Consider the following 13,478-nt stretch of genomic DNA (forward strand, 5'->3'; position numbering starts at 1 on the left):
CAAGGGATTTTTTCAGGGCAATGAAACAATTCTGTATAATAATATAATGTTGGATATGCAATGCTATGCATTTGTCAGTGTCCTCACATACAGATTTTCTGGTTCTATAAACATGGCAATTTTGTTAAATTCTATTGTGTTTCCTCACCATTAAGAGAAAAAGAAAGTATGGTTTGATTTATAAATGTATACTCTGCCTTACTGAGTATTTTCTGGTAAGGAAAGTTCCTGTTTTGGTGAGGCATTAATAAATCCTAATTCTTCCATTTACAATTAAAAAACAAACAAACAAACAAACAAACAACAAAAAAACAAAAAACAACAACAACAAGGAGCTAAGTAAATCTTTAGTGGACATGATATAGATTTATAAACAGAAGGATTATACATAATAAAAGATAATTTTTTTTTTTTTTTTTTAAATTTTATTTATTTATTTATTTATTTATTTATTTATTTATTTTTGGCTGTGCTGGGTCTTCGGTTCGTGCGAGGGCTTTCTCTAGTTGCGGCAAGCGGGGGCCACTCTTCATCGCGGGGCGGGAACCGCTCTTCATCGCGGTGCGCGGGCCTTTCACTATCGCGGCCCCTCCCGTCGCGGGGCACAGGCTCCAGACGCGCAGGCTCAGCAGCTGTGGCTCACGGGCCCAGCTGCTCCGTGGCATGTGGGATCTTCCCAGACCAGGGCTCGAACCCGTGTCTCCTGCATTAGCAGGCAGATTCTCAACCACTGCGCCACCAGGGAAGCCCAATAAAAGATAATTTTAAGATAGGTTGCAACAGCACGCTAATAAAAGCAGCTGGTTTATAAATGTTTAATTTTATATTAAGATCTTTAGAATTAGACATACTTTCACATTAGAGAAAAGATTTCTTCATTATTACATTTATTAGAATTTCTCCATGAGTCAAGTTTATAAGGTTGATGTGAATTCAGAAGTATAACAATTTGGACCATTCTGAAAGATTTTGACATTATAGAGGATTAACAATAGTTTAATTATGCGAAAACTTGCTTGAATTTTTAGTTCCGTGTACTGCTTAACCACAAATTAATCTGTAATCTTCATTTAACAAGTAAAAGACCCATTGAGATTATTTTCAAAGTTTATTTTCAAAGTTTACCAGTATGTGAAAGGTACATGAAAACTTTTCTATACTATTTTAGCAACTTTTCTGTCTGAAAGTATTTCAAAATAAAAAGCTAAAAAAAAAAGATAACCACTCTGTTTACTCTGCATGAAGTTGAACCACTAAAATACATTGTTTGATGAGATAACGATATTTACTTTAATACTCATCAGTGATTTTCCTTTTAACTAGGTTATTAAATATATTTTCTATTGATAAATTAAAGACAAATTATTCTCTCTCTTCCCCTCCCTCCAACAGACATGAACCAGAAAATATAGGTGTTTGAAAAATAAACTGGGGAGTATACAATGGTACAATCACCTTGGAGTTGTCTGGCAGGTTCTTTTAAAGTAAAACATTCATCTACTCGATGATTAGCAGTTCCACTCCTAGGTATTTATCCAAGAGAAACAGAAACATATACCCACAAAAAGACTTGTATAAAAATGTCCATAGCAGCTTTATTCATGATAGCGCCAAACTGAAAACAAACTAAACATCCATTGACAAGTGAATGAATAAACAAACTGTGGTATATTTATGCCCAGCAACAGTAAGAAATGAACTTCTGATACAACATAAAATGAATGAAAACATATAATGTTGAGTGAAAGAAGCTAGACACAAAAGGGTACATACTGTACAATTCCATTTATTTTTAGTCCATGAAGAACAAAACTAAGCTATGGTGAGAGAAATCACAAAGTGTTTGCCTCTTGATGGGTGGTAGTTGAGACTTACCAAAGGGGTATAAGGAAACTCTCTATCTAGTTTCAATATATGCAATTATTACATATGTAAATTATTACATGTAAATTACACTTCAACTGAGATGAAAATTAAACTTCTATTGAAAAACTATATTCTAAAAGAAAGAGTAACAGGAACAAAAATCGAAGAGTTTTAACATTTCTATTTTCAGGATGCTTACCTGTCTAAGAGCTGATCATGTTTTTCTAGAGCATTCTTTTCAGCCATCACTGCTCGGTCCTTTTCAGCCACAGCATTATCCCTTGCTTCTCGGAGGTTTCTAAAGTGTAAATGTACACTTCAGTTATTCCGACTACACAAGTATCCATCTTTTAAAGACTCATAAACGGGCTTGCTTGGAATTGGACTGATAATCTCAGGGACACCCTAAGGGTTGGTGTCCCACAGTGTATATTATACAAACGTGCCTGGCTTGGTGAGTTTCTCTAGCAGCACACAGCAGTGTAGGTACAAACATGGTCTAATCTCTAAATGTCATACTACCTTTCTCCACAATTCTTCTCCACAAGGGTCGAAGGTAGGGTAAACAGTCTGTATTTACATCAACTCATTTAATTCCTACCATAATCTAATGAGGTAGGTATAATTACCAACATATTATCCACAAGAGAGCTGAGGTTTTGAGAAGTTAATACATGCAATATAAAATGTTATAATGAGGGATATAGAGATCATAGGAATCCAAATGGAAATGAAGTTTGGGACACAAGCAGGAGAACAGCTAAACTGGTAACCCTGGGTCTCACATGGAGAGGAAGGAAAGAGAAGGGAACACAGAAGGACTGAGATTAGGAGAAAGTAAGGGACAAAAGACTTGAAGTCCTGATAAGATACCTAACAGATTAAGTAGAAGTGGTTGTACAGGCAAGATGGAAAACTAGAGATTGCTGTCGGAGAACAGTGATTCAGAGGTAGAGTAGTGTCTTCAGCCCTGGAATTTTAGTTCATAAGATGCAGGGGGTGACATTAGAGTAGCTAAATGAGAGAGCTGAGATGAAGGTCAATATTCATGCAGGGCTCAAGGAAGTATGAGGTCAGACTATGAGTCATCCATTTACAGTGCTGATGACAGCAGGAACTGAAACTGACAGAAAGATACATTGAGTGACACTTAAGGGGAATGTCCAAAAGGTGGAAGGTAACAATAGTGAGTAATTAGGAGCGATACAGACACATACGGGCCCTCAAAGATCAAATCCTGTTTGTTTGGTTTTTTTAAAATTTTATTTATTTATTTATGGCTGTGTTGGGTGTTCGTTTCTGTGCGAGGGCTTTCTCTAGTTGCGGCAAGTGGGGGCCACTCTTCATCGCGGTGCGCGGGCCTCTCACTGTCGTGGCCTCTCTTGTTGCGGAGCACAGGCTCCAGACGCGCAGGCTCAGTAATTGTGGCTCACGGGCCTAGTTGCTCCGCGGCATGTGGGACCCTCCCAGACCAGGGCTCGAACCCTGTCCCCTGCACTGGCAGGCAGATTCTCAACCACTGCGCCATGAGGGAAGCCCCTGTTTGTTTAATCAAAGTGGAAGTTTGAATAAAGAAAAATACCAACAGTAACTCTTCTTTCAGAGAGTCACTTAATTTTTTTTGAAAATCCTCTTCTCTAACAGAGTTATAACATAAATAAATTTGGAGTATAACATAAATGATTGTGCTCACTTAATCCCTACAAATCCTTGATGTTATACTTTCTAAGCTGCTTTACAGCTGAATAAACTGAAGTTTAGAAGGCTTAAGTCCCTAGGCCCAAGTCACACAGCCTAAGTGTTAAAGTCATAATTTGAGCCCAGCTATGTCTTACTCCAATGTGAGTGTTTTTTTATATCATATCAACCCATCTCCCAGAAAGAACTGGATTGGATATTAGAATTTGGTTTTTATTACTGATGGAGAATGTCAGTAGGGAGCCATGAAGATCCACACGGTTTGAGTAAATCTATCTAATAACTATTAGATAGAACTATTTAGTGGTCATACTTGCTGTGCCAGTGCTCAAAGTCATCTTTTGTACGGTGACGCTAACAACAATTTTAAAACTTAGAATATGTCAGCCGATAGAGATTCATCAGTAAAATAGCTTATGAGCCAGAAATAAAATAATTTTAAAAAACTGGAGTACAGATAACTCTTATTAAAAAGAAAATAACTTTTGTACACTATTATCTAAGTGCAGGTACATTTTAAAGTAGATATCACAAAATAGCAAGTCATTATTTTCTGATATCATCCTGACTGCAAAGACCTTCAGAAATATTCTACTATTATCAAATTAACTGAAACATGAAATTTTTAATTTTATAGATAGAATGAAATTCTCAAAGTATATTAAACATTTATATATTTTTCATCCCCAGAGGATCTATATATTTTAGTCAGTAAACCATCCAAAATTGGTCACAACTTTCATTTCTCAAATACTATAGCCTTATTATTCTGTAAGTTATTTCAGTTGCAAAATTCCAAGTAGATACATTTACAGTACTAATTAATCATGAATGCTTAGCTGGCAGATGGAAAAGCTTCAGTCCCTAGCTATATATATTTTCTTTACTGCAAAAATGGGCAACAGAAATAAAAGCAAATATGGTAATTAGACTTACCATGGTGATCATTTTGAAATGTATAGAACTATGGAATCACTATGCTGTGGAACAGGAACTAACATAGTATTGTAGGTCATTATACCTCAGAAACAAACAAACAAACAAACTCAGAAAAAAAGATCAGATTTGTGGTTACCAGAGGTGGGGATGGGGGGAGGGGGAATTGGATGAAAGGGGTCAAAAGGTACACACTTCCAGTTATAAGGTAAATAAGTACTAGGGATGTCACGTACAACATGATCAAAACAATGAACACTGTTGTACGTTACATATGAAAGGTGTTAAGAGAGTAAATCTTAAAAGTTCTCATCGTGAGGCAAGAAAGTTTTTTTCTATTTCTTTAATTTTGTACCTCTGTGAGATGATGGATGGCCACTAAACTTCTTGTGGTCATCATTTCATGATGTATGTAAATCAAATGATTATGCTATACACCTGAAACTATACAGTGCTGTGTGTTAATTATATTTCAAAACCAGAAGAGAAAGAAAGAAAAGAAAGAAAAGAAAGAAAGGAAGGATGGAAGGAAGGGGGAAAGTAGGAAAGAAAGGAAGAAAGAAGAAAAAGAAAGAAAGAAAGGAGGGAGGGAGGGAGGGAAGAAAGAAAGGAAGAAACAGAGAAAGAAATAAAACCCAGAATAAACAAACACTAGGGCTTATGAAAGGAGGTGTCATTAGAAGATACCAGTGCATTCACCATGCTACAATCTATACCATCCGGTTAACTATAATTAGTGCTATATTTAGGCATGAACAAAATTCTATGGCCACAAAGAAGACGAGTTGATTATTTTTAACTGGAGGAACAGATGAGTGAATGACGGGAAGACATGTAAGTTGGGCCTTGAAGGACCAATAAATAAAGGTAATTCAAAAAGAGAAAAACTGAAATGAATGGGAGAAAGTGCTAGAAGCTGAAGTTTCTACCAGTAGATTCTCTCATAGGTGTTTGCTGGTAAGATTTCTGTGTAAACTGTTCTTTTTTTTTTTTTAATAAATGTATTTATTTGCTTGTTTATTTTTGGCTGCGTTGGGTCTTCGTTGAGGTGCGCGGGCTTCTCATTGCGGTGGCTTCTCTTGTTGAGGAGCACGGGCTCTAGAGCTCAGGCTCAGTAGTTGTGGCTCACGGGCTTAGCTGCTCCGCAGCATGTGGGATCTTCCTGGACCAGGGCTCAAACCCGTGTCCCCTGAGCTAGCAGGCGGATTCTTAGCCACTGCGCCACCGGGGAATTCCCTGTAAACCGTTCTTATCAGGTACCACGCCTTCCACATCCTGCCACAACCTGCATACTTCAAGAAGAAGCAGCACAATTCCTTTTAACATAAAGATTAGAAATACTTCCTTTAATATTATGAATTGACTTTTAATGTTTCAAATTAAGTTTGAGAAATAGAAACTGAGCGATTCTTCCACTGATGATAAGAGTAATAGCAAACACAGAGTGCTCACCCTGCGCTAGGAACTTTGCTAGGCAGTGAACATATAATAACTCATTTAATCTTCATGACAACCCCACAAACTGTAGGTTGTATCACTATCTCCATTTTATGAAGAAGACTGAAACACAGAGAAGTTAAGTATTTGCCTACAACAGTCACGTGGCAAGTAAGCTATGGAGCCCAAATTTGAACCAAAACCATATGGTGCTAGAGTCTATGCTCTCCATCATACTAGGCTGCCTCTCTGAAGAGTCCCCTTGTTTCACAGAAATCTTCTCCTTGGGAAATTCTGTCATTATGAGATTTATATTACATGATTACCTCCTAACACAATAGATGTTAAATCAACAACAATTCTTGGAAGAATTGTGAATATATTATACACTTGTTTTTATGGCCCATGCTCTTTCAAACTCACACTGGTTTGATAAAACACCAGATGGATTGATTCCTGTCACAGATAAAACCAGAACTGCCATATAACTAATAAACTATCCATTTAAAAATGTTAAATGCATTAGAAAATGTAACAGAAATACAATTACAGAACAAATAGCAGGAATTCAAATGTTCTCCAAAAGACAAACTTGAAAAATTGACAGCATGAACAAGCTAATGGAGCTAAAGTTTTAAAAGTCCAAACTTGGCCATCATCAAAAAATCTACAAACAATAAATGCTGGAGAGGCTGTGGAGAAAAGGGAACCCTCTTGCACTGTTGGTGGGAATGTAAACTGATACAGCCACTATGGAGAACAGTATGGAGGTTCCTCAAAAAACGAAAAATAGAACTACCCTACGACCCAGCAATACCACTACTGGGCATATACCCTGAGAAAACCATAATTCAAAAAGAGTCATGTACCAAAATGTTCATTGCAGCTCTATTTACAATAGCCAGGACATGGAAGCAACCTAAGTGTCCATCAACAGATGAATGGATAAAGAAGATGTGGCACATATATACAATGGAATATTACTCAGCCATGAAAAGAAACGAAATTGAGTTATTTGTAGTGAGGTGGATGGACCTAGAGTCTGTCATACAGAGTGAAGTAAGTCAGAAAGAGAAAAACAAATACTGCATGCTAACACATATATATGGAGTCTAAGGAAAAAAAAAAAAAAGGTCATGAAGAACCTAGGGGCAAGACGGGAATAAAGACACAGACCTACTAGAGAATGGGCTTGAGGATATGGGGAGGGGGAAGGGAAAGCTGTGACAAAGTGAGAGAGTGGCATGGACATATATACACTACCAAACGTAAAATAGATAGCTAGTGGGAAGCAGCCACATAGCACAGGGAGATCAGCTCGGTGCTTTGTGACCACCTAGAGGGGTGGGATAGGGAGGGTGGGAGGGAGGGAGACGCAAGAGGGAGGAGATATGGGAACATATGTATATATATAACTGATTCACTTTGTTATAAAGCAGAAACTAACACACCATTATAAAGCAATTATGCTCCAATAAAGATGTTAAAAAAAATAAAAAATAAAAAAATAGAAGTCCAAACTGAGTATATAATCAAATGTAATCATAACAGAGAAAGATGCTGGGAGTTGGCCAACATTACAACAAATGTTTTAAAATATAAAAATTCAAATATCTCATCCCTAGAAATGCTTTTTAGAAAGCTAACATTTGATTCCCAAGATGTTTTTCATAATACTTTCATGTTGTTTCTTACTAACTCCATCTCGATAACACATATTTATCTCTCCTCATCCATCCTATATTTGTGTGTGGGAGGTGGATTGAGAGGAAAGATGGCAGAAAAAGGAAAAGAAACCTTATCAATCCTATGTAAAATGCAAAAGAAAAGTGAGTTTCCCAGTATTATCACTAGTGTCCAAATGTATTTTTTAACTTAGGCACTTCTTAGAGTGAAAGGGGTGCTATTAATAATTATGCTACAGAAATAGGCATAAACCAGCACTTTTGTGGAAAAACAACTGGGAGATATCACTTAAATTATCACATTCAAACAAGAAACTTAAAGAGTTAAATTCTTGACTATTTCTCCAATAAAAGGATTTTACTGAAAACCCCAGTACAAAACATACAATATCATCAGACTTCTGTACAGGAAGAAATATATTTTCTTACTACTAGAAGACCAATTTCATGGTACCAATAGGTCAAATCAAAATACATCCTTGAAAAGTGGTAAGGAAAATGTGAGAAGAATGAGAAAAACTTCAGGAACCCTTAAAATTCTAACAGGAACAAATCAGAATTTGGCAATGCCAAGAGCATGTGTTAGTCTGAATAAACATCACAAATGCCTCAGAACTTGAAATTTACTAAGGATAAACAGTGAAAGAAACAGGGTTGTCATCAGAGCTTAGCAAGCACAACTAAGCAACCCATTCTCCTCCTTTTGCCTCCATGTAAAAATATTTTTGGTCAATAAAAGTGAACATATTTTTTCCAGTTGGAACAAAAAGGGACTGAAACAGGCTGTTTATATGTCAAGCTTATTTATAGGAAAAGCATCTGAATTAATCTCTTCTACCTTCAGATTCTTCTTCCTGGACAAAACATAAAACTGCCCATTTGCATTTGATTTTAAGATGGCATGACAAAAGCCCAGGACCAGATGGCTTCACAGGCAAATTCTATCAAACATTCAGAGAAGAGCTAACACCCATCCTTCTCAAACTCTTCCAAAAAATTGCAGAGGAAGGAACACTCCCAAACTCATTCTATGAGGCCACCATCACCCTGATACCAAAACCAGACAAAGATACTACAAAAAAAGAAAATTACAGACCAATATCACTGATGAATACAGATGCAAAAACCCTCAACAAAATACTAGCAAACAGAATCCACACACACATTAAAAGGATCATACACCATGATCAAGCAGGATTTATCCCAGGGATGCAAGGATTCTTCAATATATGCAAATCAATCAATGTGATACACCATATTAACAAATTGAAGAATAAAAACCATATGATCATCTCAATAGATGCAGAAAAAGCTTTTGACAAAATTCAACACCATTTATGATAAAAACCCTCCAGAAAGTGGGCATAGAGGGAACCTACCTCAACATAATAAAGGCCATATACGACAAAACCACAGCAAACATCATTCTCAATGGTGAAGAACTGAAACCATTTCCTCTAAGATCAGAAACAAGACAAGGATGTCCACTGTCACCACTATTATTCAACATAGTTTTGGAGGTCCTAGCCATGGCAATCAGAGAAGAAAAAGAAATAAAAGGAATACAAAATGGAAAAGAAGAAGTAAAACTGTCACTGCAGATGACATGATACTATACATAGAGAATCCTAAAGATGCCACCAGAAAACTACTAGAGCCAATCAATGAATTTGGTAAAGTTGCAGGATACAAAATTAATGCACAGAAATCTCTAGCATTCCTATACACTAACAATGAAAGATCAGAAAGAGAAATTAAGGAAACAATCCCATTCACCACTGCAACAAAAAGAATAAAATATCTAGGAATAAACCTACCTAAGGAGACAAAAGACCTGTATGCAGAAAATTATAAGACACTGATGAAAGAAATTAAAGATGATACAAACAGATGGAGAGATATACCATGTTCTTGGATTGGAAGAATTAACATTGTGAAAATGACTCTACTACCCAAAGCAATCTACAGATTCAATGCAATCCCTATCAAACTACCAATGGCATTTTTTCACAGAACTAGAACAAAAAATTTCATAATTTATATGGAAACGCAAAAGACCCCGAATAGCCAAAGCAATCTTGAGAGAGAAAACGGAGCTGGAGGAATCAGGCTCCCTGACTTCAGACTATACTACAAAGCTACAGTAATCAAGACAGTATAGTACTGGCACAAAAACAGAAATATAGATCAATGGAACAAGAGAGAAAGCCCAGAGATAAACCCATGCACATATGGTCACCTTATCTTTGATAAAGGAGGCAAGAATATACAGTGGAGAAAAGACAGCCTCTTCAATAAGTGGTGCTGGGAAAACTGGACAGGTACATGTAAAAGTATGAAATTAGGAACACTCCCTAACACCATACACAAAAATAAACTCAAAATGAATTAAAGACCTAAATGTAAGGCCAGACACTATAAAACTCTTAGAGGAAAACATAGGAAGAACACTCTATGACATAAACCACAGCAAGATCCTTTTTGACCCAGCTCCTAGAGAAATGGAAATAAAAACAAAAATAAAAAATGGGACCTAATGAAACTTAAAAGTTTTTGCACAGCAAAGGAAACCATAAACAAGATGAAAAGACAACCCTCAGAATGGGAAAAAATATTTGCAAATGAAGCAACTGACAGAGGATTAGTCTCCAAAATTTACAAGCAGCTCATGCAGCTCAATATCAAAAAAACAAACAACCCAATCCAAAAATGGGCAGAAGACCTAAATAGACATTTCTCCAAAGAAGATATACAGATTGCCAACAAACACATGAAAGAATGCTCAACATCATTAATCATTAGAGAAATGCAAATCAAAACTACAATGAGATAGCATGTCACACCGGTCAGAATGGCCATCATCAAAAAATCTACAAACAATAAATGCTGGAGCGGGTGTGGAGAAAAGGGAACCCTCTTGCACTGTTGGTCGGAATGTAAATTGATACAGTCACTATGGAGAACAGTATGGAGGTTCCTCAAAAAACAAAAAATAGAACTACCATACGACCCAGCAATCCCACTACTGGGCATATACCCTGAGAAAACCATAATTCAAAAAGAGTCATGTACCACAATGTTCATTGCAGCTCTATTTACAATAGCCAGGACATGGAAGCAACCTAAGTGTCCATCAACAGATGAATGGATAAAGAAGATGTGGCACATATATACAATGGAATATTACTCAGCCATGAAAAGAAACGAAATTGAGTTATTTGTAGTGAGGTGGATGGACCTAGAGTCTGTCATACAGAGTGAAGTAAGTCAGAAAGAGAAAAACAAATACTGCATGCTAACACATATATATGGAGTCTAAGAAGAAAAAAACAAAGGTCATGAAGAACCTAGGGGCAAGACGGGAATAAAGACACAGACCTACTAGAGAATGGGCTTGAGGATATGGGGAGGGGGAAGGGTAAGCTGTGACAAAGTGAGAGAGTGGCATGGACATATATACACTACCAAACGTAAAATAGATAGTTAGTGGGAAGCAGCCGCATAGCACAGGGAGATCAGCTCAGTGCTTTGTGACCACCTAGAGGGATGGGATAGGGAGGGTGGGAGGGAGGGAGACGCAAGAGGGAAGAGATATGGTAACATATGTATATGTATAACTGATTCATTTTGTTATAAAGCAGAAACTAACACACCATTGTAAAGCAATTATACTCCAATTAAGACGTTAAAAAAAAAAGAATGCATGAAATAAAAGAATTCCAAGTGGATTATCTGTTATTATATAAGCAATGACTGATAATTTTTCCTTTATTTAACATAGTTGAAAAGTGAATGAATAGGACTTGAAAAAAAGAACAAAGTAGAAAGTTTATGTAACAGTTTCTTGGGGGAAGTTATGCATTTTAAGAGTGGAAACTTTTTGAGATTACTGTTAAATGAACAAGCTACATTTTCCTATCCTTTTACTTTAGTTGGTGCTCAAGCAGATTTTTTTTTTCATTTTATATATGTGAAAACTTCAGCCAAAAATAGATAAATGATTTTTTAAAATTATAAAAAAAATGTAAGCACCGAAATGCAAAACACTTTGCAATCCATTAATGTGTTGAGGTTTAAGAAGTAGCTGATGGAATAAAATATAATATATTAAAATGAAACTAGGTGACTCTGGTGGATGGTTAATTGAGGGACTACAAATGTCAGTCACCATGCTTGGTTCTGATCAAATCCCTCTCACTATAAACTTTGTGCAGCTTTTCATTTCATCTAAACCAATAGTCTGGTTTCTCAAAAGTAGGAGCAATTCATTCTTCCATTCAACAAATATTTATTGAGCACTTACAACAGACCAGACATTGGTACCTGGGAATCCAACCCTGAACAACAGAGGAAAATCCCTACTCACGTGGAGATTGCATTCTCGTAGGAAAGAAACCAAATGCATGTCAGTAGGTCCTAAGTGCTCTGGAGAAAAATGAAGTGGAGAAGGGGCTAACGGGGTGTGGGCTAGTAGGTGTGGGAGGAGTGGGGTGCCTTCACAATTTTAAACAGGGTGGTCATGAAAGATGGGAGAGAGCAGGTGACACCTGAAGATGTGGAGAAAGAGAGGAGACAGGGCTCCAGGGTATCCAGAAGTGGTGGTTAAGCTGTGGGAACTGTGAATACAAAGGACCTGAGGTGGGAAACACGCCTAACTGTTAAAGGAATAGGAGGCAGTGTGATTGAGTGAGTAGAACAGAGTAGTAAAATGAGGGTGGGGACGCTGGGCACAGATCAGGTAGCATCACAGGCCATGTTAATCACTTAAACTTTGACAGAGTGAGATGGAGTGCCTTTTTATCTGAGCAGAGGAGTGATCCAATTTTTTTTTTTTTAAATTTTATTTATTTATTTTTGCTGTGTTGGGTCTTCATTTCTGTGCGAGGGCTTTCTCCAGTTGCAGCAAGCGGTGGACACTCTTCATCGCGGTGCGCAGGCCTCTCCCGCCGCGGAGCACAGGCTCCAGACGCGCAGGCTCAGTAGTTGTGGCTCACGGGCCCAGCCGCTCCGCGGCATGTGGGATCCTCCCGGTCCAGGGCTCAAATCCGTGACCCCTGCATTGGCAGGCAGACCCCCAACCACTGTGCCACCAAGGAAGCCTGAGTGATCCAATTTGACCTACTGTTTAACAGGAACACAGAAGGAAGCTGGGGGACCACTTAAGTGGCTCTTGCAGTAATCAGAGCAAGAGATAATGAAAACTTGGACCAAGGTAGTATTTATTGATGATGAAAGATCAATAAATTCTGAAGACACAATCAAAAGGATCTGCTAATGAAATAACACATGGAATATGAAAAAGATGCTGAAGATGACCTCAAGGTTTTTGGCCTGAGCAAGAAGAAGACTAGAGTTGTCCTTAATTGCACTGGGTCAGACTGAGGCAGAGCAAGGTTGGAGGGACAGAAGTTTTCATATGGACATGTTAAATTTAAGTCGCTTATTAGATAACCAAGTGGAAGTGTCACGGAGGCAGCTGCAAAAGATGTCAAGGAGATGGGAAAGACCAGTAAAGACAGTGAGGAGGTACAGCCAGTGAGGAAGGGGAACAGTCAAAGTGTGGGATCCTGGAAGCCATTAAAGAGTGTGTTTCCAGGAGTAGGGAGTGATCAACTATATTCAATATCGCTGTGGTCAAGTAAGGTAAGAAGAGAACCTGACCGCTAGACTTTTGGGAACATGGTCTCTGAGGGCTGTGATAAAAACAGCTTTGTTGGACTGGTATGGGGGCAAAGTTTGGTAGTGGACTTTTAAAAATGAGGGTAAGGAATGAGTATATAAACTCTGCAGGAATCTGGTCACAAAGGGGAGCAAAGAAACGGGGTAGTGGCTGGAGGGGAAGTGGAGATAAAAGAG

The 13,478-nt window shown here is 37.7% G+C and overlaps 1 protein-coding gene across 3 annotated transcripts in view; it reads right to left on the minus strand.

The window, feature by feature from the left end:
• Positions 1–13,478, minus strand: part of PIBF1 (progesterone immunomodulatory binding factor 1) — a 201,945-nt gene that overhangs the window by 133,719 nt on the left and 54,748 nt on the right. For all 3 annotated transcript variants that reach the window (XM_007186202.2, XM_007186203.2, XM_007186201.2), the window contains exon 10: positions 2,066–2,164. In XM_007186202.2, the coding sequence (XP_007186264.2) occupies positions 2,066–2,164 (99 nt within the window). The remainder of the gene's footprint in view (positions 1–2,065; positions 2,165–13,478) is intronic.

The sequence above is a fragment of the Balaenoptera acutorostrata genome, chromosome 18 (genome assembly GCF_949987535.1).
Source record: "Balaenoptera acutorostrata chromosome 18, mBalAcu1.1, whole genome shotgun sequence".
NCBI classification, from domain to species: Eukaryota; Metazoa; Chordata; class Mammalia; order Artiodactyla; family Balaenopteridae; genus Balaenoptera; species Balaenoptera acutorostrata.